Source organism: Tyto alba, unplaced genomic scaffold (assembly GCF_018691265.1).
Source record: "Tyto alba isolate M040663 unplaced genomic scaffold, T.alba_DEE_v4.0 Super-Scaffold_5, whole genome shotgun sequence".
NCBI classification, from domain to species: domain Eukaryota; kingdom Metazoa; phylum Chordata; class Aves; order Strigiformes; family Tytonidae; genus Tyto; species Tyto alba.
The window spans coordinates 22,824,783-22,847,385 of record NW_024881326.1 but is presented as its reverse complement, the minus strand read 5'-3'; the positions used below and the strand labels follow the sequence as shown (position 1 = coordinate 22,847,385).

The 22,603-nt window shown below is 39.5% G+C and overlaps 1 protein-coding gene across 1 annotated transcript in view; it reads left to right on the top strand.

The window, feature by feature from the left end:
• The first annotated feature begins 232 nt into the window (after positions 1-232).
• STK26 (serine/threonine kinase 26) overlaps positions 233-22,603 on the top strand; it is a 33,147-nt gene continuing 10,776 nt past the window's right edge. The window contains exons 1-3 of the mRNA XM_042807227.1: positions 233-531; positions 638-756; positions 16,508-16,738. Of these exons, the coding sequence (XP_042663161.1) occupies positions 715-756; positions 16,508-16,738 (273 nt within the window). The 5' untranslated portion in view covers positions 233-531; positions 638-714. The remainder of the gene's footprint in view (positions 532-637; positions 757-16,507; positions 16,739-22,603) is intronic.

Sequence of the window (22,603 nt, the reverse complement as noted above, 5' to 3'; positions counted from 1 at the left end):
GGGGGGGGGTGGTGGAGAGAGGGTGTTTGAGAGTACGAGGGGCTGAGGCGGGGGGGGGGGGGACAGCGCCTGAGGGGGGCAGCGCAGGGCGACAGGGCCGCTGGCCACGACCGGCCCCGCCGTTGAGCGCTCCCCGGCACCCCTCCCTCCGTCCCCCGGCCGCTGCCCGCCCGAGGAGGCGGGGGCAGCTGACGCCGGGGCCCGTGCGGCAGCTCCGCCCCGGGAAGGCCGGGGCTGAGACGGAAGGAGCCGCCGCCGCCGCCGCAGAGCAAGCCGCCTCCTCCTCCTCCTCCTCCTCCTCCTCCTCCTCCAGCCGGAGCCCGACATGGCGCTCTGAGCCGTGCCCAGAGCCGCCGCCGCCACCTCTCCGGGGGGGCCCCGAGCAGCCGCCCCCCCCCTCGCCGGCACCGGGGAAGGGGTGGGGGGCATGGGCAGGGCCGCCGGTGGGAGCCCGGCGGGCATGGGAGCGCGGCGCTAGGGACCCGCTTCCCGGGAAGCCCGCGTCGCGCAGCTCGGCCCCGCGGCCGCGAGGTGAGCCGGCGGCGGGCGGGGGCTGCCGGGCAGGGCGGGCCGCGGGGAGGGAAGGAGGGAGCGCGGCCCGCGCTGAAGCCGCCTCCCCGCCGCTTTGTCCTTCCAGGGCCCCGCCGCCGCCCAGGAGCAGGGAGGCCGAGAGAGGGGAGCAAGCGGGCGGCGCCCGGCCCGCCGCAGCCCGCCATGGCCCACTCGCCCGTGGCGGTGCAAGTGCCCGGCATGCAGGTGAGCTCCGCGCCCCGCCGCGCCGGCCCTAAAATGGTGGCGACGGGGCCCCGGCTCCGGAAGCGGCGTTCGCGGCCCCACACCGGGCGGAGGCCGCCGCAGGGTCCGGGGAAAGGGGGGGGAACCGCGGGTGGGCGAAGCGGGGCGGGCCTGGCCGCGGAGGGAGAGGCCTGGTTCGGCCTAGAGAAGGAGGGAGCCCGGGCCCCAGCGCTCGCCGAGCTGAGGGAACGGGAGGCGCTGGGGAGGGGGGTCCCCTGCTCCCTCAGCCTGCCCCCGGGGCGGCCGCGTACCTGCGGCCAGCCCCTCGGGTGCGAAGGGTTTCCCCCCCTCCCTCCTTTCCCCCTTTGTTCGGGGTTGGCCGCCCCGCATCCAGGAGCGTGGCAGAGCACCTAAAAACTGGTTCACAAGCGAAATGGAGTTAATCGGAGGGGGTGTGGGCGTGCTTGCGAGTGGCACAGCCGGCTCGGTGGCCGGCGTGCCTCCCCGCAGGACTCCCCCCCCCCCACCCCCCCCCCGACACGGCCTTGGCGCCGGGCCTGGAGCGCGGCTTCTCCGAGGGCCTTGCGAGTCACGGAGCGGTGCTCAAGGCGAGGGCCGGGGGTGATGCAGCACAGAGGCCAGCCTGCTGCGGGGAGCCCTCCTCTGTCGGGAGCTTGCGCCTCTCTTCAGCGGGCAACGAGACCTGGTGTCGTTTCTGTGCGTTTTTGTGGTATCTGCTTAGGAAACAAAGAGGCTCCTATGGTACTGTTTTCATAGGAGAGGTGGAATACCTCTGGCTCTTGATTCTTGCTTCACTGGACAATCTTAATACAAGTTTGGTCAGAGAGCTTTGTCAAACGTGAAGGATCTGAGAACCAAGCTCATTTCAGCGTTGATTTTTTGCTTGTTCAGTGTTTGCAGTCATTGTTTTGAGCTTCCTCTTAGCTTATGGGATAGTCGTATCTGTATAATATTGGAGGGTTTTTTCAGTTCAAGTAACATAGAAGCCATTATGATACGTTTCTATGTATGCAAGACACATACAGTTCAGGAGGTTTCAGAACAGAAAGTTAATTTCTCTTGATCAGGTATTCTTAGCTTTAGAAAATGTAGAACTGATGTATAAACAGTATGTATTAATTTAGGCCAGTTACAATACCAAGGTTTGATTTCCCTCTCTGATTTCTAACAATTTGCAGGCTTTCTGAAATCAGTTAAATTTTCGTCATCCACTGACTTTCTGTTGAGATTAGAGGACATAAATGACGTTTTCTCAGCCTTCTTGTTCCATTAATATGTCAGGGTTACTGTTGCATTGGTACGTCCTAAAGAAATTGTGTGGTAAAAGATTTAGAGGCTTTAGCCTGAGCTTCTTCCTTTATATCCTCTGTTGGCTTTTTGGTGTGTTTGTATTCTATTTCAAAATCCAAGTTTGTCAATTTCTTAGTTTTATATCTGCTTAATGTGTTGCTGTCCTATTTTCCATAGCTGCCCTGTCATCACAAAAGGACCTTGAAATTATTTAAGGTCCTGTTTTCCATGGTTATACCAAAAAACTGAATGTAATAGCATACTTAGTTACACCAGTATTGTTTTTAGTTTAACCTAGAGCCCTCAACATATATCTGTATGTTTAAAGCATTTTTTTAAATGTTAAATATGTACAGCTGTGTAGAATTAAAGTACAGTTTTCTCTTAGTGACTTTTTTTTTTTTTTTTTTTAATGAAAACTGTTACACAAGTCCTAAAAGTCTTAGAATAGAAAGAAACAGAATTTGGTGCAAAATTATTCTGCTCACTCTTCTTTTAGAAGAGTCACAATACAATTTTTTTAATTAAAAACACCCAACAAACTGTTCCAGCAGAGTGTGGTAGTCCGAGGTATAAGGGTTACTTCTTTTAGGTTTTTTTAATCTATCTGAACTATTCAGTCAGGATCATCCAAGTGATGATAACAGCGTCCCTGCTTCTGCTCAGTGTTAAAGTAAATGCACGGTGATCAATTGAAAAAGGAATAAAGACATTCTTCTGTGCTGGAAGAAGATCTAATAGTTAGGTTAAAACTATCACTGTGGGAAAGTGCCTGTAATGTCAAACCCCTTGCTTTGTGTTGAGAGAAGCATTTTATTGAATGTAACAGTTGGAAACTGAATTTGTCAGAGAATGTGTTAAAGGTTTGAGGTTTTCAGTTTTATTGTAATCTTACACTTTCCCTCCCATTTCATTATTTAAAAAAAAAAAAAGTATCAACAAAAATCCAGAAATAATGCATTATATAATTCCCATACTCTAAAAAGAAGACTTGGACAGTTTATCACCAAAGTATAACAGAAGCTTTTTTGACTGTTTTAAGATCTTTCATCTTATGAAGAGTTAGGTTCCCTTTAAAAAAATCCAAACGTGGAAAATCACAGAAAGTCACGTAGAGTTATTTTGCTGAACTTGGAGTCTGACTTTCAGTACCCTGGCAACAATGGAAGACCCAGAGGTAGTATTATCTGTTGGCATTATGAGTAGTTACAGAACCATTTGTTTATGTGGTTGCTTTCTGTTTAACCTGTCTCATGTCCCTAACAAAACCAAATTTTGTACCTAACAATTCTTGCATGTGCAAACAACTTCCTAAACACGTTCATTTTTTTCACTCCTTTGGAAAGGCTCCACTTAATCCAACTGTAAGATGTTAATTTACCCAGGTGCCAAACTTCGAAGCCCATTCAATGAAATCCAAGTATGCAGCGAATGCATAAAATGAGTGCTCTGAAGCTGACTGTGATACCCCAAACTGTGGTGTTTTACACAGAATCCGAGATGAAGGGGGAAAACAAAAGGTTGATGGAGCTATGTCAGCACAATTAAGGTGTCCTGGTTACACAAAGCACAGTTTGCACTGAGTTTGTTGGGTTGGAGTCATTATTCAGTAGTGTCACTGTAACTTTGTTCCTTGGGATAAAAATACTCAAACTAGTTCTTAGTCAAGGATGCTTTGAGATCTCACAATGAGAAACTTGTCCCCTAGCATTATCTTCAAGGAATCCAGTTGAAGTCATGCAGAGCATTTCTGGATATGGCTTGCAAAAGAGATGTTAGAGCCTGCCTGTGTCTTTCACCAACCCAGGTGCTGTACTGAAAACAGCTGGAATGAAGGTTTTGGACGCCTACACAACTGCTTTTCTCTTGCCCAGCAGTCAAGATGCAGAGTTCAGAGGGTTATGTTTGTTTCAAGCGATCAGAAAGTTTGAAGTACTGATGTGTTTCTGATGAACTGAGGTTATTGGCAGCATCTCATATGGTAGTCCAAACTTCTTGACAAATAAGAGATTGGAAACTGTTAACTTGCAAGTTGAGTAACAACCTTTCGAAGGTGGACAGTGAGGAAATTTTTTTTGTCTGTCAACATCCTAAATTTCCAAACTAGTGTGTAAACTTCAGCAATGGAGCATCACTCAAGAAGTAAATGTGTTTTTTCGCTGGTAGAGTTTTTATGTATAAACTTTTCCTATGCAGAATCTAAAGTCTGTGAAACATTCATGGAAATGTTGATTCTTCTCATCTGTGTTTCTTCTTGTCAGTATATGTGTCTTTGGAATCTGGTCTGGGGCTTTATTTCTCTTGATCTCTACTATCCTACTCATCTAAACACTTTTTGTTTCCTTTCGCATGACTTTGTTGATATCTCCTGATCCTGTATGGCACTAGTCTTGAGTGCAGCCAGAAAGGTTGTTTAGACCTGATCTCCATCTGTTTTTATTGGCATTCAGACTATCATGCAATAAAGAGCCTAACTTCCTCTAAAAGCAAAGTAGCCAGAAGCATGTGACCTGTCAGCCGGTGCACTCTGATTCACAATTGAAGGATTGCTTGATTAAATACAAACTTGGATGTAAAGGTGAGCTTTGCTCTCCGTGCTACCAGTTAACAGACTGGTTAACAGGGTGCAGCTCGCTGAACAACCCGGGCCTGGCAGCTGGAAGGTCTCTTCCTGCAGGATGCTCAGAGGCAGATCAGTTAACTTCTGGTTACTGGATGGGTATAGAAAGATTACAGGAGAGGTAGTGTTTAATTTTGGACATGTTCTTTTTCACAGACCTAGAAAAAAAAAAAATCCATTTTCTCTTAAATTTTTGCGCCTGCAGAAATGGATTCTTTATGTGTGGTGCCTAAAACTAGTCTGGAAGTATGTCAGATTTCTAGTAAAGCTTATGCATTGTAGTTACAAGAATATGACTTCTGTAAAGAGCAAGCAGTCTATTACTATCAAATACTTAAATGTTTAGAGGGTGAACATTAGAGGAACTTGAAGAAGGATCCATTCAAGGATCTGTTAATTTCTTCCTTTCCTAGGAACTGAGCTGTATCTAAATGCTTCTACAGTAAGTTTGAAAAAGCTTTAAATTTTTATTATTTAGAGATATGACTTAAAGGAACCTGGGAAGTCTAGCATTTGCAGGACACAAGGAGATTCCACAGTGCCTAGACAACAGGCATTTCTTATGATTAAGCTAGGATAGACTCCAGTGTTTTGATGATACCTTGTCCAATTTCAGTTCCTTGATTTGTACTTTGAGCCACAGTGCAGGCAGACTGCAGGAAGATAGTATTTTAAGACGTGTGGAGAACATGCCTCTTTGCTACTTGAAGCAGATATGCATTAAAATATTTGTGGAATTCAACACTGCGGTTGTTTCTTTCCTGGACGTGCTTGATGTACAAGCTGTATCATATCTAATAGTCTGCTAACTCAGCTCAGGCTTTGTTAGCTGAACTTGGTTCTTCAGTCTTGTGCACTGTGATAAGTTACTCTGATGAGAAAGAAAAGTAGGGCTCAGTCATAGTCGTGCTGTCTTACTGTTATCAGAGGAGGAGGACAGAGCGAGCTTTGGAAAGTGTTTGGTACATGGGAGCTGTGTAGGTATAATCACCTGGAATTCAGCAGATGCTTTTATCAGGCTAAGAAGAAAAAATCCACAGCAGTCTTTTATGATAGTATTTTTTTGTGCAGATTTTACAGCTTTATACATGTGATAAGTGCACTGACCTGAAATTCAGAGGCAAATCTGCTGAAGCTGCAGAGAGCACATAAAACAAACTCAACTCTTCTCACCTTAATCTCTGTGCTGTTCTGTACCATCAGATACTGTCAGTTTTGGGTAGAGGATGTGTTCCCCCAAAAGGTAAAAACATTGCATCTGAAACCAGACTTTTAAACATGTATAATTGTTACTTCATTCTGTAGTGTTTTTTTTCTGTTGAATTTAACATTGTAAAGTTTCACACTGGTTGGTTTTGAACTTCAGTGTCTCAGCTTTACAAGTCCTGATGAAAGTTTTATTTTTCTTTTCTCCTTTTCCTCAAGGAGAATATATAGGAAGTAATAGCTCAGTAATATATTGCAATTTGCTGTTAAAAAATGAAACTAAATTTTTATTTAGATTCTTATTTTGAGGGGAGGATTGTTTATTTACATATAGTAACTTTGTGGCACACCGTGAAGAGTATATATGGCTGAATGTGCCTCTGCAGCAGTATTTGTCATGAGACCTATGAAACATCTTAGTGAAGACAGGCAAGTGTATTAGCCTCCATTTTCATCGTTTTCTGCATCCTGAGGGTAGGGTTTTCAGTCATATCCAGAAGTGAAAGGATGAATTTTAAACCAGTTGGTAAAAGTACCACTTGTTTGCTCTTTGGTGTTAACCTTCAGATTTAAGAAAGTCACGAACTCTCTGAAAAGTGATGAGACACTATTGTTTTGTCTTTCATTTATTCTTAGGGACTGAATTTAATAATTGACAGACAGAAATGTTTGGGAATGGGGTTGGAGATGAACAGCACAAAGTTGGTTTTGAAATTCTTCTGTAACAATTTTCTGGAATGCTGTAATTAGTGGCTATGTGTATGTTGTATTTGAAGAAATAAAGAATTGGTGAGCTGTCTGTCATGTCAGGAGTCACTGTTCCAAATCCCATTTCTTTCTAACTTGCAAAAATTGAGAATCAAATTCCTTCTTAATACTGCCTCACCAGTTTTTACTCTATTTAAAGAACTGTCATTTGTTCTTTAAATTTAAACTTCTAGCAGTTCTTCTAGAACAAGTCTGTTCTGCTGATTAGATGAGGATCACTGAGCACACTCCTTAGCTCTGAAGGAGAGGCTTAAATCTCATGGGAAGCGTGCCCACCTAGTGATATTCACTGAAATTCATTCTGCCAGAGGGATTGCTAGCCAAATAAATCTGGCAAAAAAAAACTCAATCAGAGAAACTTTTAATAAAGGGACTGACAAGGTAACAGCAGCTCTCTGGTCTTATTCTTCCATGTATCTTGTGCATGTGGTTTTGCAGAGAGAGGCTATATTTATTAGGTCCATAGCTTGGAAAAGAGCATGGCTTCAGCATAGATCTTTCTCTTTGAAGAGTGCTTTGAAGAACTGCATAGTTGACTCTTAGAAGTGTGAAGCCAAGTTTGTCTTGCCAAAATCTGGGTTTGAATGGTCTTTATTGAGGCAATATATCTGGAAGTTTTATGGCATGATCTGTCTTGGTTCTGCATGAATTCTATATGCATCGATGAAGGAGAACAAAGAATGAGAAATGTTAGTTATCTGCAGGTTTCACGCTTGAGCTGTGGAAGGGGGAATCTGAGAGCCCAGACTCTTCACTGCTTTTGTGAACCAGAAGTCCAGAATCATGTGTTCAGTCCTGAAGGATGTGTTGGTGTTTTTGTTTGTTTGTTTGTTTGTTTGTTTCTCTCCTGCTCTCCAATCTTTTTCAGGCTTTCCTTTCAACTAGGTATTGTTATATGTTCTGAATATTTGAATAATGTTGACTGGGGGGGATCAGAGGGTGTCTATGCTTTGCTAGGTGTCAAGTTGTATTTCAATGCAGGCTTCTGTGTTGGGAACTGAATGTAGAATAATAAAAACACTGTACAGTTTGAAATGACCGTGAGTGTTGTGAAGTGCCTAAATGTTAAACACTGAATGAAAAAGATTCAATTTCTACTCATATAAATCAATTAAAACTGTATAGAGAATTACGAGGGGAGCAAGGTGGTCTTGCTGTTGATCTCTCACCTAGGAAGGTGTCATCTGACAACCGGTCATAGCAAGAACATTTTTACATTCCTGCACAGCTTTATTCTAGCCTAGTTGGCAAGAAGAATCTGAATTTTTTTTCAGGGTGTTTCTCTTCCTCCCCTCCCCCTTCCCATGCCTTTTATGTAATGAGATGCTTTGCCTGCTATGAATGAGCTGCAAAGTAATTGAAAAAGGAGTTTCCTGAAGCAGGCAGGTTGGTTCTGGCAGGGTAGGTTTCTTGCTTCCTTTGTAGCTCATTTTGGAGTTGTATTTCTGGTTTTTCATTGTGTGCTTCTTGTAGCTTCAGGTCCAGTATGATTGATATGATAAAGGGCCAGTATTCAAGAGGAGAGTACACCTTTCAAGCTTGTGGTCATCTAGCCTTGGGGTGAGGACAGAAATCTAGGATTCTAGTGGACTGATGTGTTTGCCTTCCTTTCTCAAAATGGTCCTTACCAAAGCTAAAGGAATGGTGTGATGTCCTCTAACTGTGGGTTCCTACTTGGGGTTCATTGCAGGCAGTGATTATGCCAGGAGACTCTAACCTGCTCTTTAACCCACATTGGGTTTTGGAGCCATCCTTTTTCAGCTAGTGCTTTTCTGCCTTGCTTTAATTTTGTTTAGCCTGAAAATAAGTAATGACTACCTCAGTTGAGAGATTTAACAAAGATACTTTGTGTATGTTAAACTTGAGATCTTGTTGCTTCTTTCTAGTTTATGAACTGGCAAGTTAAAAAGCTGGATTTTGTTGTTATTTTTGTTCTAGCTGGATTACAGTACAAGTTTAATCTTATTTACAGGAGGAAAATCTGTGTGTCAGGTTCTAACTGAGAAGCCGTTTTAGTATTTTTCTGTTAAGAGAAGTGAGAAAGCCTGTAAAATTTATGTAGCAGTTGGCATTTAGCTGTAGATACCAAACCTCTAAACATTAGGAAAGTGTCCCAAATGCTGTAGTGATACAGTTGATTGCTGACAGAGTTTTGACAGAGTTATTCCTTTAAATGGGTGTGGCAAAAATAAAAAAAAATTGTTTGTGTACTGATAAAGCAGGCTGCTTGCTGAAAGGAAAGGCATACTGCTAAAAGTAGGCTGCAGCCCATAAGTGGTTATTTTTCCATATGCCTATTAGATGTGACTTTTGTAATCTCTCTGCAGATGAGGTTTTTTCAAAGCAGTTCATAAAACGGAGAGATTACAAAACTTCTTCAGGAATGAGAAATTGCAGTAGTCCTCTACCTTCTGACTATTAATTCAGGTATACAGGCAGTTAGTTCATTGAGGTGGGTTAACTACCCATTCAGCAGTCACTTGTCCTGCACTGTCCAACAAAGGAAATTAAATTTGTTTTGAAAGATTTGTTGAACTCTAAATGCAGAACAAAATTTAAACACTTTGGGATACCAGAACCTGTTGACTTCTTGAACTGACTTCTGTCTCCATCCTTCTTCTAACTATAGAGTGTTCAGCCACTTCAGTTTTTTTCAAATCATAGTAGAGACCCAGCCATATAATTTGTGCCCCCCTCCCTTGTTAATTTGTCTGACTCTCTTGGTAGGACATGTTCCTCAGAGGTGTGAACAGGCTGAAGGATATGCAGCTGTATGCAGTGTCTGAGGGTTTGTTTTTTAAAGATAGTAGGTGGTTAAGAGGTATTGATACATAGAATGGAAGCAGAGAAGCTCATTGGCACAAGAAATTTCTCTTTGTTTTTCCTTTCCTCAATGCAAAATACTATTAATAAATAAACAGTGTAAATTTCTTTTAATTGCCCACATCAAAGAGGTAATCTTTGGGAGATGTGCTGTTATTCTTTCTTTCTGCTTATTTATGCTGTTTCCTAAGCTGTTTCATGTCGTGTTACCAAAGTGAAAGAATGGCTAAGAATAGAGGAAGTGCGTTCAGTGGTTTCCATTTCCAGCACAACATACCATTGACAGTTTACATCTGCCACAGGTCAGAGATGGTTTGGAGAGGAAGGTGATTCTATCCTTAAAAATCTGAGAATGGGTGGGTTCGAATGCTGATTTTAAAGTTTTGATAGTCATATGAATTTTCAAGCAGTTTGCCTTATGGCTGACTTGATGAAAGCAAACAAAGCCTTGTGGGTTTTTCGCTTGCTTATTTTTGCTTTTGTTTTATATTGAAGTTCTCCAGGTTCTCACTAAAAATGGCAGTGAGTCTTGGCCCTGTCAGATAAGGGAGATGTTTCATAATGGATGTAACAAAGATCAGGTCCCATTTAAGGATAGCAAAGCTCAGATCTAGTTTTTGCTACCTACCATATAGGAAAGCTTGATAATGTAAAAGTTTGGTACGTAATAAAATCAAATTGGTTTGTTGTTAAAATAATTTTCTTCAGGATGTATCATACAGTTCCAGTAAACATAATGAAGTATCTACTATCCTGATATTTGAGTCTTGAGCAGGACTGCAGGGTAGCATCAGAGTTTAGTTACATGTGAAAGTCACTGAGAAACAAGAGTGTGTATACAAGATGGAGAAAAAAGATGTCTACAGGTTCCACCCTTGTTTTGAATGTCTGCAGGTTCATTTTTTTTTCTGAGTCTTTGTAAGTAATAATGAATCTGCACCTGTGCCTTCATTAACTTCAAACTATTTAAATTTTTGTGCATATGCACACACACGCCTATGGCACTGTTTGTGTGAGTAACATTAATTGTAACAGGATTTTAAAATAAAATTGGCAGGGGGAGGTGGGGACAAACTCCAGGAATTAAAGTCTATCACTACCTGTCGTGGCTTTATTGTAAAGTAGTAAAATGTTCCTTATGTAGGTAAAATATGGAAATATATGTAATTTATGTGAATATATTGTTATATAATAGAATATGCATGGTGTATAATTTATAGAGAGAGATAAAAAATGTCTGAAACTACATGCGTATGGAAAGATATTCAACTAAGAAGAATGTATCTGTTGATTAAGACATTCCTCCAAGAAGTTCTGTAGCCTATCAGGTTTACCAATCTTACATCCTCTTAATTTCACTTTTGTGGAGGGATCTGAACAGAATAAAAATTTAGAGGTACTTTCTTATCTGAGAAGAGAGAAATGTCTGTGAATGGACTGATTACCTATGATACCAATGTGTTTCAACCCAGATGAAGTATTCTGTAAGTCAAATACTGAGAATATATGAAATGTCTTAACTTCTAATCTGTTTTTCTTTTCTTGACTTTCAGGCATCCTCTTTACTTGTTGTGTTTCAGGTATTCATTCTTAAGACCATAGAAGGCATCTTGGAGATTTTACAGATGATAAATTAGGCCTCATAGTTGCTATTTAATTTTCCTGTTAGCCATAATTCAGACAATGCAGACAGTGGGATTTTTGAGAAATGGAGCAGTGCATGCTAGCTTCAGCAAGAAAGTTGGCATACATTTCTGATCTGGCATTTTAATGTAACTGTGAGGCTGCACAACACATTAATTACTGGGTTGTTTTGTTTTGTTTTGTTTTTTTGTGGTGGTTTGGTTTTGTTTTAAATGTTTTGCCATAACATAACCTCCTTTTCCTCAACCTTTCAGTAAGATAGCTCTTGTAAGTATAGTTTACCTTTGACTTCTCCCTGGCTATGAAGACAAGGTTTTTATTTTAGTGAGCAACTGCTTGAAATTACAGTCTTTTAAACACACAGGTAATTCTGAATGCCTTCCAAAGATACCAATACGTGTTAGGGTGCCATAGTAGTGGATTCTTGAAAAATGTATGAGTTGAGACTCTAGTTTTCTCTTACCGACCTTTTATAAAATCTAAGCTAATTATTGCATCTTTATCTAATGCATGTTTGAATAATATCTGACAGTGTAGGTGAGCTATTCTGTAGTACTGCTGCAATTTTAAGGGAACTTCTGTTCCAAATTAAGCCTAGGACATGCTTGAAAATCCGGGTAGTATAACAGCATTTCTGGGCCGGGTTTTATATCCTGTTGTCTTAACAGTATTTCTGTGTTCTCACATTGACAGACTACTTAGAAGAAATCTCACAAGACTATGTTAAATTACTTTGGGGAGACCTAGAGGATCCTGGGTTTGATTTTTGTTAGATACAAGGCATTAGTTTAGTGTCTGTCCAGGATTCTTTGAAGTTTTGGTTTTTCATCCATTTGTCCTCAGTACCCTTTAAGGAAATTAATTAATGAACCTTCTTAGAAGACCTGTTTTGGTAAAAGAGCTGCCCTGCACTGACGGATCCTGAAGCAATCTAACATATTGTTTCTTCTAATTTGGTGTTCTGTCCTTAGGTATCTGTATGATCTTGGAAGTTAGCTATTCAGTGTAGTGTAACTTTGTTTCAAAGAAAGAATGCAGAATTTGGAGAAAAGGTACCTGAAAGGGTCAGAAGTGGGAAGGTCAGTCAGCCAGTCAATCTTGTAGCAGAATGCAGCCAGGACATTGCTGTGTGCCTGTGTTTATTGGAATCGAGAGAAAATGCAAATATAAACTGTATTGACAGAATACTTCCTGCAACTACTGCAGGTATGCTGGCAAAAATTACACTATAGTGGGTTTTCGGGGGGCTTCTGAGCAGGCAGTTGGACTAGATGATTTCCTGAGGTCCCTTCCAAGCAGAATTATGCTATGATCCTGTGACTCTGTATGTGTACATACATATGTATATAAATGCATACAGTAATGGCATACGGTTGGATAAGAGAGGAGGAGAGATTTTACTGAACATAGCACGGGCTGTATAGTGGTGCTGGACTGGTGAAATGGTGGCCTTCCTAAGCTGTGCAGAGGGCTTGTATTGTCACGCTCGTGCTGGTACTGTTACTCATGCTGGCGAGATTCAAGCTGGCATGCGAATGTGCCTGTGCTTGTCATAGTTGTTGCTGCTTTTGTCTGTGGAAATGGGCTTAGGGAGGGGAAGAGCAATATATTCTTTTCCTGATTTGTCTACTTATAGGTATTATGTTTGGAGAGGCGATGATGGAGTCCATACACTGTCTATTGCATTGTTATCATCTTTGGCCCAGCAGACATGACTCCCCATAGAAACCAGTATGTATTTGAAAAAAAAAAAACCAAACCCACCACAATTATTCATGCAGGCAGCTTTCAAAGCTTTTAAACCTTTTTTTCCCATTCAGTGAAAGATTTGTGAAAGAACAGGGAATAACGATTGGTTGCTTTACTCAGGAGTGTTAATAGTTCTAGAAATCTTAATTGCTACCATATTAGAAGCTTAGCTGGCAGCTGTGCTGCAAAGCTGCAAAAATGTATTGATATATATTGGGGGTGTATACACACACACTTTTATTTATATAAAATATATCTCCATCCTTTTCTATACCAGAATGAGGATAGGCATTACTGTATTACAGAAATTTAGCTTTATTTTAAAAGTAGTCCTAAATGTTGGGTGTTGTTTTTGTTTGTGTGTTTGTTTGTTTTTTAAAATTAGTTGTAGAAAAACATTCCTGTAGAACAATAATCTGAAAGACAAGGAAATTAAGAAAGGTAAAGGCAAATCGTTTCAAAATGCAGTCTTTGTTCTAAGGCCATGTCTTAAGTTATGTAGCGTTTTGAGTTTGAAGCCTTTCCAAAGGACATTATCTCAATATTAGCCATAGTTGGTCAGAAATATTTGCCCTTATCCTGGAGTGTCCTACAGTCCCTTGTCAGCCTTGGTGAATAACAGAAGCTGTGAGGCTGCCTTTGCTTGCTGTGAGAGGATTTTCTCGGAGCAGAAGGATGTGACTCTCCTCTAGTAGTCCCACACGGTTTGTTCTCTTCTGTTCCACCTCTCCCTCCTGGGGATGTCCATGGAGTTCTGGGGTGTCGGGAAGTCCAGCCATGCCTGATCCCTCCCTATACTCCAACATTCCCAGGTAATGGCATTAGGAGTTGTTGAAGTTAAAATAGCCTTTAACGTTCTGATTCACCTGGAGTAGCTTGGGGGAGAGACTTTGGAGGCCTGGCTTGTTTTGATGACCGTTAAGTGAGTGTATAGGATTGAGTGGTGTGCATTTCCACGGAGGAACCCAAAGGAATTTTCTGCTTAAGGTTTCTCCCCAAACAAAACCCAAGTGTTGCCCCCCTTTGAGTTCATCAGACATTTGTGAGAGGCTGGATTAGCTGACTATGTCTGTGATTAAACTGCTTTTATTTTATCTGTCTGGAAGTGCTTAACAGGTTTAATCTCAAATCAACAATAGCCATTAGCATGAATGATTCCTGGTATCCCAGGCTCCAATGTGTCTTGAAATGAAGTTAGTTTTTGTGAAGAGTATTTTAGGGTTAATGAAAAGTTTTGCCAGTCTTCTCTAACTGTGGTTTCTCAGGGCTGTGTGTCTTTCTTTGCTGTAAATGGAGAACTAGTAGTTAACTACTCCTTACTGCAGCTAATGTAATTTGGGAACACATTCGATTGCTAAATAAATGACAATTTGGCAGCTTCACTAGCAGCAGGGAAAGGCTGAGAGGCAGTCTCTGCTGCTTTTGCCACACCTGTCCCCACAATAACGTATGAAACAGATCTGAAAATATATTTTAAACTATTTTTTTTTAATTATTTAAAATTTTTTTTTAGTCTTAACGGTGAAAAGATCACAGGAACTGATTCAGTAGTATATGGCAATATGCTTATCTTTGGGCAGTTTGAAGATTTACCTTTTTTTTTTTTTTTTTGGTCTAACTAAAAGCTTTATAAGCACCTGAAGCCTTCAATTTTCTTTACCAGTATAATAATATTAGTTGTCCCAGATTTCAGACCAAATAGTACTCATCCTCTCTTTTTTCATTTGCTTTGATTTTGTATTTCTTCATCTTTTAGGTCTTTCACTGGATCTATCAACAGAAGAAAATACTAAATTTTTTGCTCAGTTATTTTTCTGAAGATTGGGAGTTTTTTGATTGGTTGTTTTTTGGGGGGGTTTGGTTGTTTTTTTTTTGATGGAGCAGAGTAACAGTAAGCTCATTGTAGACAAAGGGGAAATTCCTCATTCTTCTTGCTTTAGTGTACTGCTCAGGAACAGCAATGTGTCTTGTATATTTGCAAAATCTGAAAACTGAACTCCACAGATGAGCATGAATCTGCCATACCACTTCATGTTCCCTCCTCTTATGATAACACAAATGACAGCTTGGTATATATGAGCAGTGAACTGATTCCGCTGAAAATAAACCTGACAAATCATATGGTTAACTCTAGCTAAATCTGTTTCCTGATTCATCTCACCATATTGTGGAATAAATTAAGGTTCTGGTAGAAGGGAAGAAGTGACAATAAGGGCCTGGTAAGAAAATGAGACTGTCCATTTTGGACTGAATTAAAGTAGTAATGTGTTGTTTTTTTTTTTTTCCCCCAGTAAAGATTTTTCACATCCATTTGCAAGAACACCCGTGTACAGATGATTTCTGGAGTTTCATGTTGATACTTGAGCATTTTGTTATGTAGGGTAATCTGTGCCTTGGGTTGAATGTCTGCTTTTGCCAAATTGTCACTTATGATGCTGGTTCTGAGTTTTGGAGTGCAAGAAAGATCTTAAGCAGAGCATCTCTTTCATATTTTCAAATGTTGCTATTGAATCAAAGGGCTTTTTTGAGCAAATGTTTCTTGATCAAAGATTGATTTGTGCAATGAGTGGCCCAGTTCTGACAGCAGTAATGTATTTTAACTCTATTGCTCTGCAAAGCATGGTCTGTTCTCTTAGCACATCTGTCTTACCTCTTAAAAACACTTTTCTGTAAACTTTCTGGTCTTTATGGTCTGAAGTTTTGTGTTCTTAAACTGTGGAGCAAGTCATCTGCATCCTTCAGAAGTTACTGCTGGGGTTTTTGGATACGCAAGGTTCTCTCAGCAGCCACGTAGCAAGCTTTATCTTTCAGGGGAAATGAGAATTTTCTTCCTTTTTGTTTCCCTTGTGACTACTTGAATGGAGCTGAGAAATTTAAAATATTTGTATAATAATCAGCCTGCTGATCTTAAGAGTCGTTCATCAACAGAGATTCCAAGCTGGGTGTCCTCAGCAATGCTGTGCTGCTTGGTGCTCTGCTCCTCTTTTTAAGACATGACACCGGCCAGTTCAGATCGGTACCCCAATGTCATTACTCTGCTTTAGCCTTTTATTGCTTTTCTGAACTTCTCTCAGTCCCTTTTGCTCTACTTTCTGTCAGCACTTTTAGCTGCCCAGAAGACACCTGATCTTGCCAGGTCTCAATCTGCCGGTGAATACCGGTAGTGCAGTCCTCTCCCAACGAGCTCCACACTGTATTACCTGGTAGGATGCTTTGTCTGCCCAAGGCTGTTGGCCAGGTAGGAAGCCCAGCCTCTTCTGCCTGAGTGATGATGTTAGTGCTTCTGTGCCAGCAATTGCATTCCCCCATCTTCTGAATTACTGCACAGATATTAATACTATTAAGAACAGCTCTATTCTTTCATTTTAAAGGGTTGTTAACGGGTGGAAGTGAAATGAGGTTTGTACCTGACTCCCTCCATGGTGAGTCTCATTTACCTTTGACATAATTGCATAACATATGTTCCGTAACTAATACCTGAATTAGAAGTTAGTGTGCAGGAAATTAATTCATCTGATGCGAGCCTTCTAGTGAGGATAAATCTGGATGATGTGTTTCTTGGGAAGTAATGAGGGCTAATAACTTGGAAGTAAATTAACTCATATATCTTTTTTTCTCCCCCATCTTTTTTTTTTTCCTTTCTGTTTCTAGAACCATAGAGCAGACCCAGAAGAACTATTCACAAAACTGGAACGCATTGGTAAAGGCTCCTTTGGTGAAGTCTTTAAAGGAATTGATAATCGGACGCAGCAAGTGGTTGCTATAAAAATCATAGACCTTGAGGAAGCAGAAGATGAAATAGAAGATATACAGCAAGAAATAACTGTTTTAAGTCAGTGTGATAGTCCTTATGTAACAAAATACTACGGATCATATTTAAAGGTAATGTGTATTAAAGCACAAAGATTTGCTAGCACGTAGTTATTTTGAATGCCACTAAGAAAAAATTTTAAAATTGAGGAAGAGTTATCATACTGACTTGACATTTCTTTAGTAGTTTTTTGTTTTTCTTTGAACAGAGCTTTTAATTTTGTTTTGCTCGTTTTGCTGCTTGCTCTTTGAGTCTAGAATTTGCACAAAATGGCTAGAGAATGAACAGAGTTGATAGAGTATTCCTCTTGCCATTGCTATTGCTTTTGGACCTTGGTTTTCTCTTCTCCCTCCACAATGCCCAGCACAATTTTGTGGCCTTTCTGGGGAAGAAAAAAAAAATACCTTCATAGCTATAGAAACAAACCCCTCTCTCTGATCTAAAAGAAAGCTTGCACTGTCTAGAGATGTGTTGGTAATTATGCAGCATAGTAGGCCTGAGACAAAGTAAAACCAACATCAGCAGAGTTATGTAACCACTGTGTGAAATAAATAAAATAAAATAAATTAATTAAAATGTTAAAAACATAATAAATGTTTTTGAATGAAATGTTTATATTAAATAAATTAAAAACAAGCAAACAAAAATGTAAACCTACAGAAATCCAGAATGTTGAGTAAGTCTTTTCAACTTAAAAAACCGTCCAGGTATAATCACCTTATATATTGCCTGATGATCTGCAGTGTTTACATATTTTAGATGATTTAAAGAAAGAAAAAAAAAAAGGCAACCCCCCCCCCTAAAACTATTTAATAAAAGGTAAAGTGTTAACCGTAGTCAGGGTTTGGTTGGTTGGTTGGTTGGTTGTTGGGGTTCTTTTTGTTTGCTTGGGTTTGGGTGTTTTTGTTATTTTTTTAGGGGTTTGTGTAGTGTTTGGTTTTTTTTTTTTCCTCCCTGGGCATTTCTGGCTCTAAGATGTAGTGGGTTTTTTGACATTATTTTAAAGACAGATTTCTGAGAAATGTTCCTTTGTCACTTGCGCTGTACCTTTCGCTGATACTCTAAAAGTATTTGCAGAATTTATTTAGTAGTGTTCTTTGTAATTTAGCTTTTTTCGTCTGTAAATTGCCAAAGTACTCAATTTTTAATATTTTAATGCTAAGAGGTTAATTTAATTTTATGTACTCCAAATACTATATACGCATTTTGACCAAGATAAGAGAGCTTTGGTGGCTTTGCTGTTTACTTGGTTACTCAGTATCCTGTGGGTTCTTCATGCTGAAGTGAACATACCAGTTGTCACTGATATCCTATCTTTCCTTTTACTGGGCTTAATCAGTGGGATTTTTGTTTTGTTTGTTATTAACTGATAGAGCTCTGAGGTGTAGTAGAGTTTACTTTCCTGCATCACAGTATATTAGAACAAGCTGGTTCTTTTCAAGATAACTTTGAATTCAGCTAGCAGTGTGTCCCTGGAGCAGTGCACAAGTGGTACTGCAGATCCAGACATGATCAGTCCTTTATTTTCTGTGACGAGCTAAGTCCTAAATATTATTCTCCTGGGTATCCATCATTTTGACTTTGTGTTGTAAAAGCCTGGTTGTTTTCCTTGAAGTAGAAACAGGTCAACATAAATTTTGAAAAGTGTTTTTGCTTGGAAAAGTGTTTTGTTGAATTTCAGAATTAAACAGTGATTTCAGCAGCTGTAAATGGAGAAATTAAACCTGGATTTGGTGAGGATTCGTTTTGATTTTTTTGTTTGTTTCGGAATTTTTTTGAGGGGTGATTGGTGGAAAAATCTTTCTAAGTTATGGATTGAATAGGGAAAGAAAATAGTCTTTTCATTATTTACAGCAACATGGATACGGTGATCAAAAATGGTATTGCAAATCTGCCTAAGTACCTGTGCACCACAGCATTTTGTCTTTGGACTTACTATGCAAGTCTTTCAGTTTTTACCCCTTTTCTTAGGTATGTAAGTATAATTATTCTGTCAGTGCTATAAAACTATCAGCTTCTGGTTAGAGTTCTTTATTTAAAAATTTCTGGCAAATATAGGATCATGCTAATGTTGCGGTATTTTCCTCACCACTGAGTTCTTTCAATTTTTATTCTAAATGGATAAATTCTGAAAGATTAATGCTGATCTCGTGTTTACTTTTCACACTTCTAATGTTTTTGGGGAAGGAAAATTTCTGTATGTGGAGCTTGGGGAGGTGTTTGTGGAATTTTAGTTATTTTCCCATTTCTTTGAGAAATTCCTCTTAAAAAAAAAATTAAAAGATGGTTCACAGGAGTGTTTTTCATCCCAGAGTAGCATGATAGGTAGTTCTGCTGCTTGCTATTCCCCAAGTAAATGAATAAAAATGTACACAAATAAATAAATATTTGTAGTTCTGTAATTAAAAATTAACCATTTAAGCAGTATCTTGGCTCTGAATTTCGCTTAGTCTAGATTTATTCTTGCCTAGTATTACTAGATCTTTCAGCTTGAGATTCCTCAGGGGAAGAAGTCTATTAGCTTTGTTAAATGTGCAAAGAATCTTTTATGCTGCCTTTTCATTTTAGTAATAAGAGGTATTTTGGAAGTTGTATCTGTCTACTTTTTTTTTTTTTTTTTTTTACTTAATTGCTATAGCTTTTAACTTTTTATTAGGTATTTTTTTGAGAATGGCTGTCAGCTTAAGTATTTAGCTATGTAGTACTTCATTCAGGATTTAATTTCTATATATACTGTAGATATCTGTTGGAAATAGTGAAATAGCTATAGTTGTGTACCAAATGACTGTATATTTAAAGGTTAAGGAACATTGAGGTTAAGGTGTCTTAATGTTCAGAATTTATTTCTTGAAAAGCAAAGTCCTAGGCTGCAGAGATCAGTAGCAGTTTGCTATGGATATGGCTGATACAAAGATCCCGTTCAAACTGGTCCCATAGGTTTGTTGGTGAATACTTAGTTTTATATATAAGATCACTGAAAATACTTCCAGAAATACCTTTTAAGATAGTGGCTACAAAGAGCATAAGCTTACAGTAAATAGAAGGTACTTTAAATTTTAAAGAGTTTTCTTTTTTCCTTTGAATCTTTATTTATAATAGAACAGTTGAGCCAGTCTTCCCTCTTTCAGATCATGCTTATGGAATAGAAGTAGTTTACCAAAATACATGTACAAGTAAAATACATTAATCATACATGTAGCTTTCTCTGAAGCTCTAGGAATGACATTAGAAATGTTTTTGAGTTTTGCACTGTTTAAATCAAAGAGACTTAGTATTTTCCTGACTATACCAAAGCAAACTCTCAGTGCAAAGGCATTCTGGTTGCCTGCAGCACTTACTGATATGTCTTAGTTGAGTACTCTAGATCTGGTTTAAATCTTCACATTTCTTGGTTTTTACTTTGAAGAAACTGCAGTTGAGACAATGTGTTGGCTTCATATTTTTCATGTGTGCCTCAGTTCGTCCAGTTGAACTGTAATGGAACATGTTCTGTTCTAACTTATTCTTGTTTTTTTAACCAGTGTTAACTGAGCTTTGGATAAGCAGATTGTTCTTGTCATCAGTTTGTAGTCACTTTCAGTTTTTCTTCTGGTAAGATAGCATATTTGATAATTAAAAGTTGCTTATGACTAAAACACGAAGAGATGTTAACTGTGAGGGTTTTCTAATTGCAGACATTTCAGCTGAGAGATGTTATTTTTGTACAGTCTGTTCTACATATTCTGCAGCTTTCCAGTTTCCTCACGCTTCAGAATGCAAAGGCAGCCTGGTGGCTGATGGGGCTGGAGTGGCCCAGTCTCAGGGTGCCTGGAGCTCACCAGCTACATGCAGGCTCTTCCAGATGCTCCTGCTGCTGAAAGGGGGAGGGGAAGAGTGTCTTTATTTCAATTACTTGACTTACTAATTTGTAACTTAGTCAGCTCAGCTGATGCCATGTAAGATACTCTTAAGCTCTGTAGCCTACCTGTTCATTAGCTACAGCTTGTACGTCTGACTTGTAAATGTGATTTTAAAAATATGGATGGTCCCTTAATATTTTTACCTAGCAGTGCAATGTTATTTGTCTGTTATCAGATATTTTACTATTTAAAAACCTTATCATTTGTACAAGATGGCGAGGACTACTTCCTTGAGGTTCTTGGGATAAAGTTGATGCCTGTTTTCAGTTACTGTGACACAAAAAGGTGCGATTTGGGGTGCCTGTGTATCTTGAATTTTGGAGTTTGAATGGGAGTTTTCCATTTAATTAATCTTACAGTTTATGTATTAGTAGTTTATTTCTTAAATTTTCATTGGGTATCTGGAAAGATCAGTAGTGTTTTCTAAACATTCTGTCAGGTGATGCACAAGCATATCTATAGTCATAAAATGCACAATAATAAACACATTTGTGTACAGTAGTAAAATGTTTTACCTTTATATAGTGTCTTTCACAAATGCACGTAGAATTGTACAGGCTTACAGGTATATTAATGCAACTTTTGTAGCTGTAAGATAATTTAAATCCTGATGTAGTCTGTAGGTGTTCATATTTGTGTTTCCTCATGCCGTATTGCACTTTGATTGCAATTAACATCACATCTCAATAAATAAAACGCTGGTTGTGGAGGGTACCATTGAAAGTGATAGTACATAGCAATGCAGCAGTGTAAGTTATATTAGCTAAAATTAGTGTTTTCCTTAAGCCCTAATGGCTTGTTAAAATGTATCACTACCTTATCAGTTCAGGCAAGAAAGAGATTAAAGGTATTAAAAGTTACCCTAGTTCTAGCATGTTTTAGTTAGGCAAATTTACGAAGCTTAATAAAATACTTGAGCTGTACTTTTCATCTTATCCTATACAGATAGATCTTCTCTTGATGACTGAAATTTCATGATTGTTTTCCCTATTTATGCCATCTAGCTGAGGGCTTAAGTATCTATCCTTGTAACTATTACAGCCACTCGGGCTTGCTCTTGTCTTTGGCAGTTAAAACAAGCCTGAAGTTATTCTCAGTTTTTCAGATTTTAATATAGAGAACTCCTATAGCAGCATCCAGAGACTTCTATCAAAATTGTACAGCACTTTGTGCAGCAAAGCTTTGAGACAATCTAAAGATACTGTTTGTTCTACGTTGTCTATTTATACTTGGTTGACCTAAAATAGCTAGGAAAAAGGTTGTTCACGCCTGGCTAGAAAATACCCACACCCGGTTACAGTGGATAGTTGCAATTTCTTTGAGACATTATTTCAGAAACACAGTACTTACTCATTTTCACCCTATACTGTTTTCAAGTAATGGTCAAATCCTGCAAACATTTCTGGTAACCACAATGTTTGCCTTAAACTCGAGTTCCTTGCAGGTCTTCTCAGCTGACAAAGTTGGGCTTTATAAAAACTGCTAAAATTAGCCAGCCCTTCCCTGCTGATCTCATAATATTGGAATAGACTCTCATAAATGGTGTGTTTTTTTAATTCAATACAAATCTAATAGAGCACACGTTGTTAAGATAATTGGATGTAGTGCTTTCAGAAACTGCACCTTTATTTGCTTGTTGAATTTTCTTCAGATTTCTGTCACTAGTTAGGCAGTAGGGTGAGAAAGCATACAATGTAGAATGCAAGAGGCTTTAAAAAATATTTCTGCTGTAAGCATATGCTCTGTTATAAGGAACAAGCACTAGTAAATATTTGCTGGAGACTTAAACAGTGTGTGTGGTACTTCACCAGGTCTGGTTCAGTTGATTATTTTTAATAACTATTTTTTATTTTAAATAAATGAATGGTTTTGTTTGCAGAATTTCTTAAGAGTAGTAGCCATAGGTTAATATTTGAGTTTCTTCTGAAATGCGAGGGGACTCTGGGGAAATAGCAGGAGATCCCAGTTTGAAACATAGAGTCTGTAGATCTGATACCAAATCTATCCAGCTTTGTTTGTACGAACAAGCCACGTTTT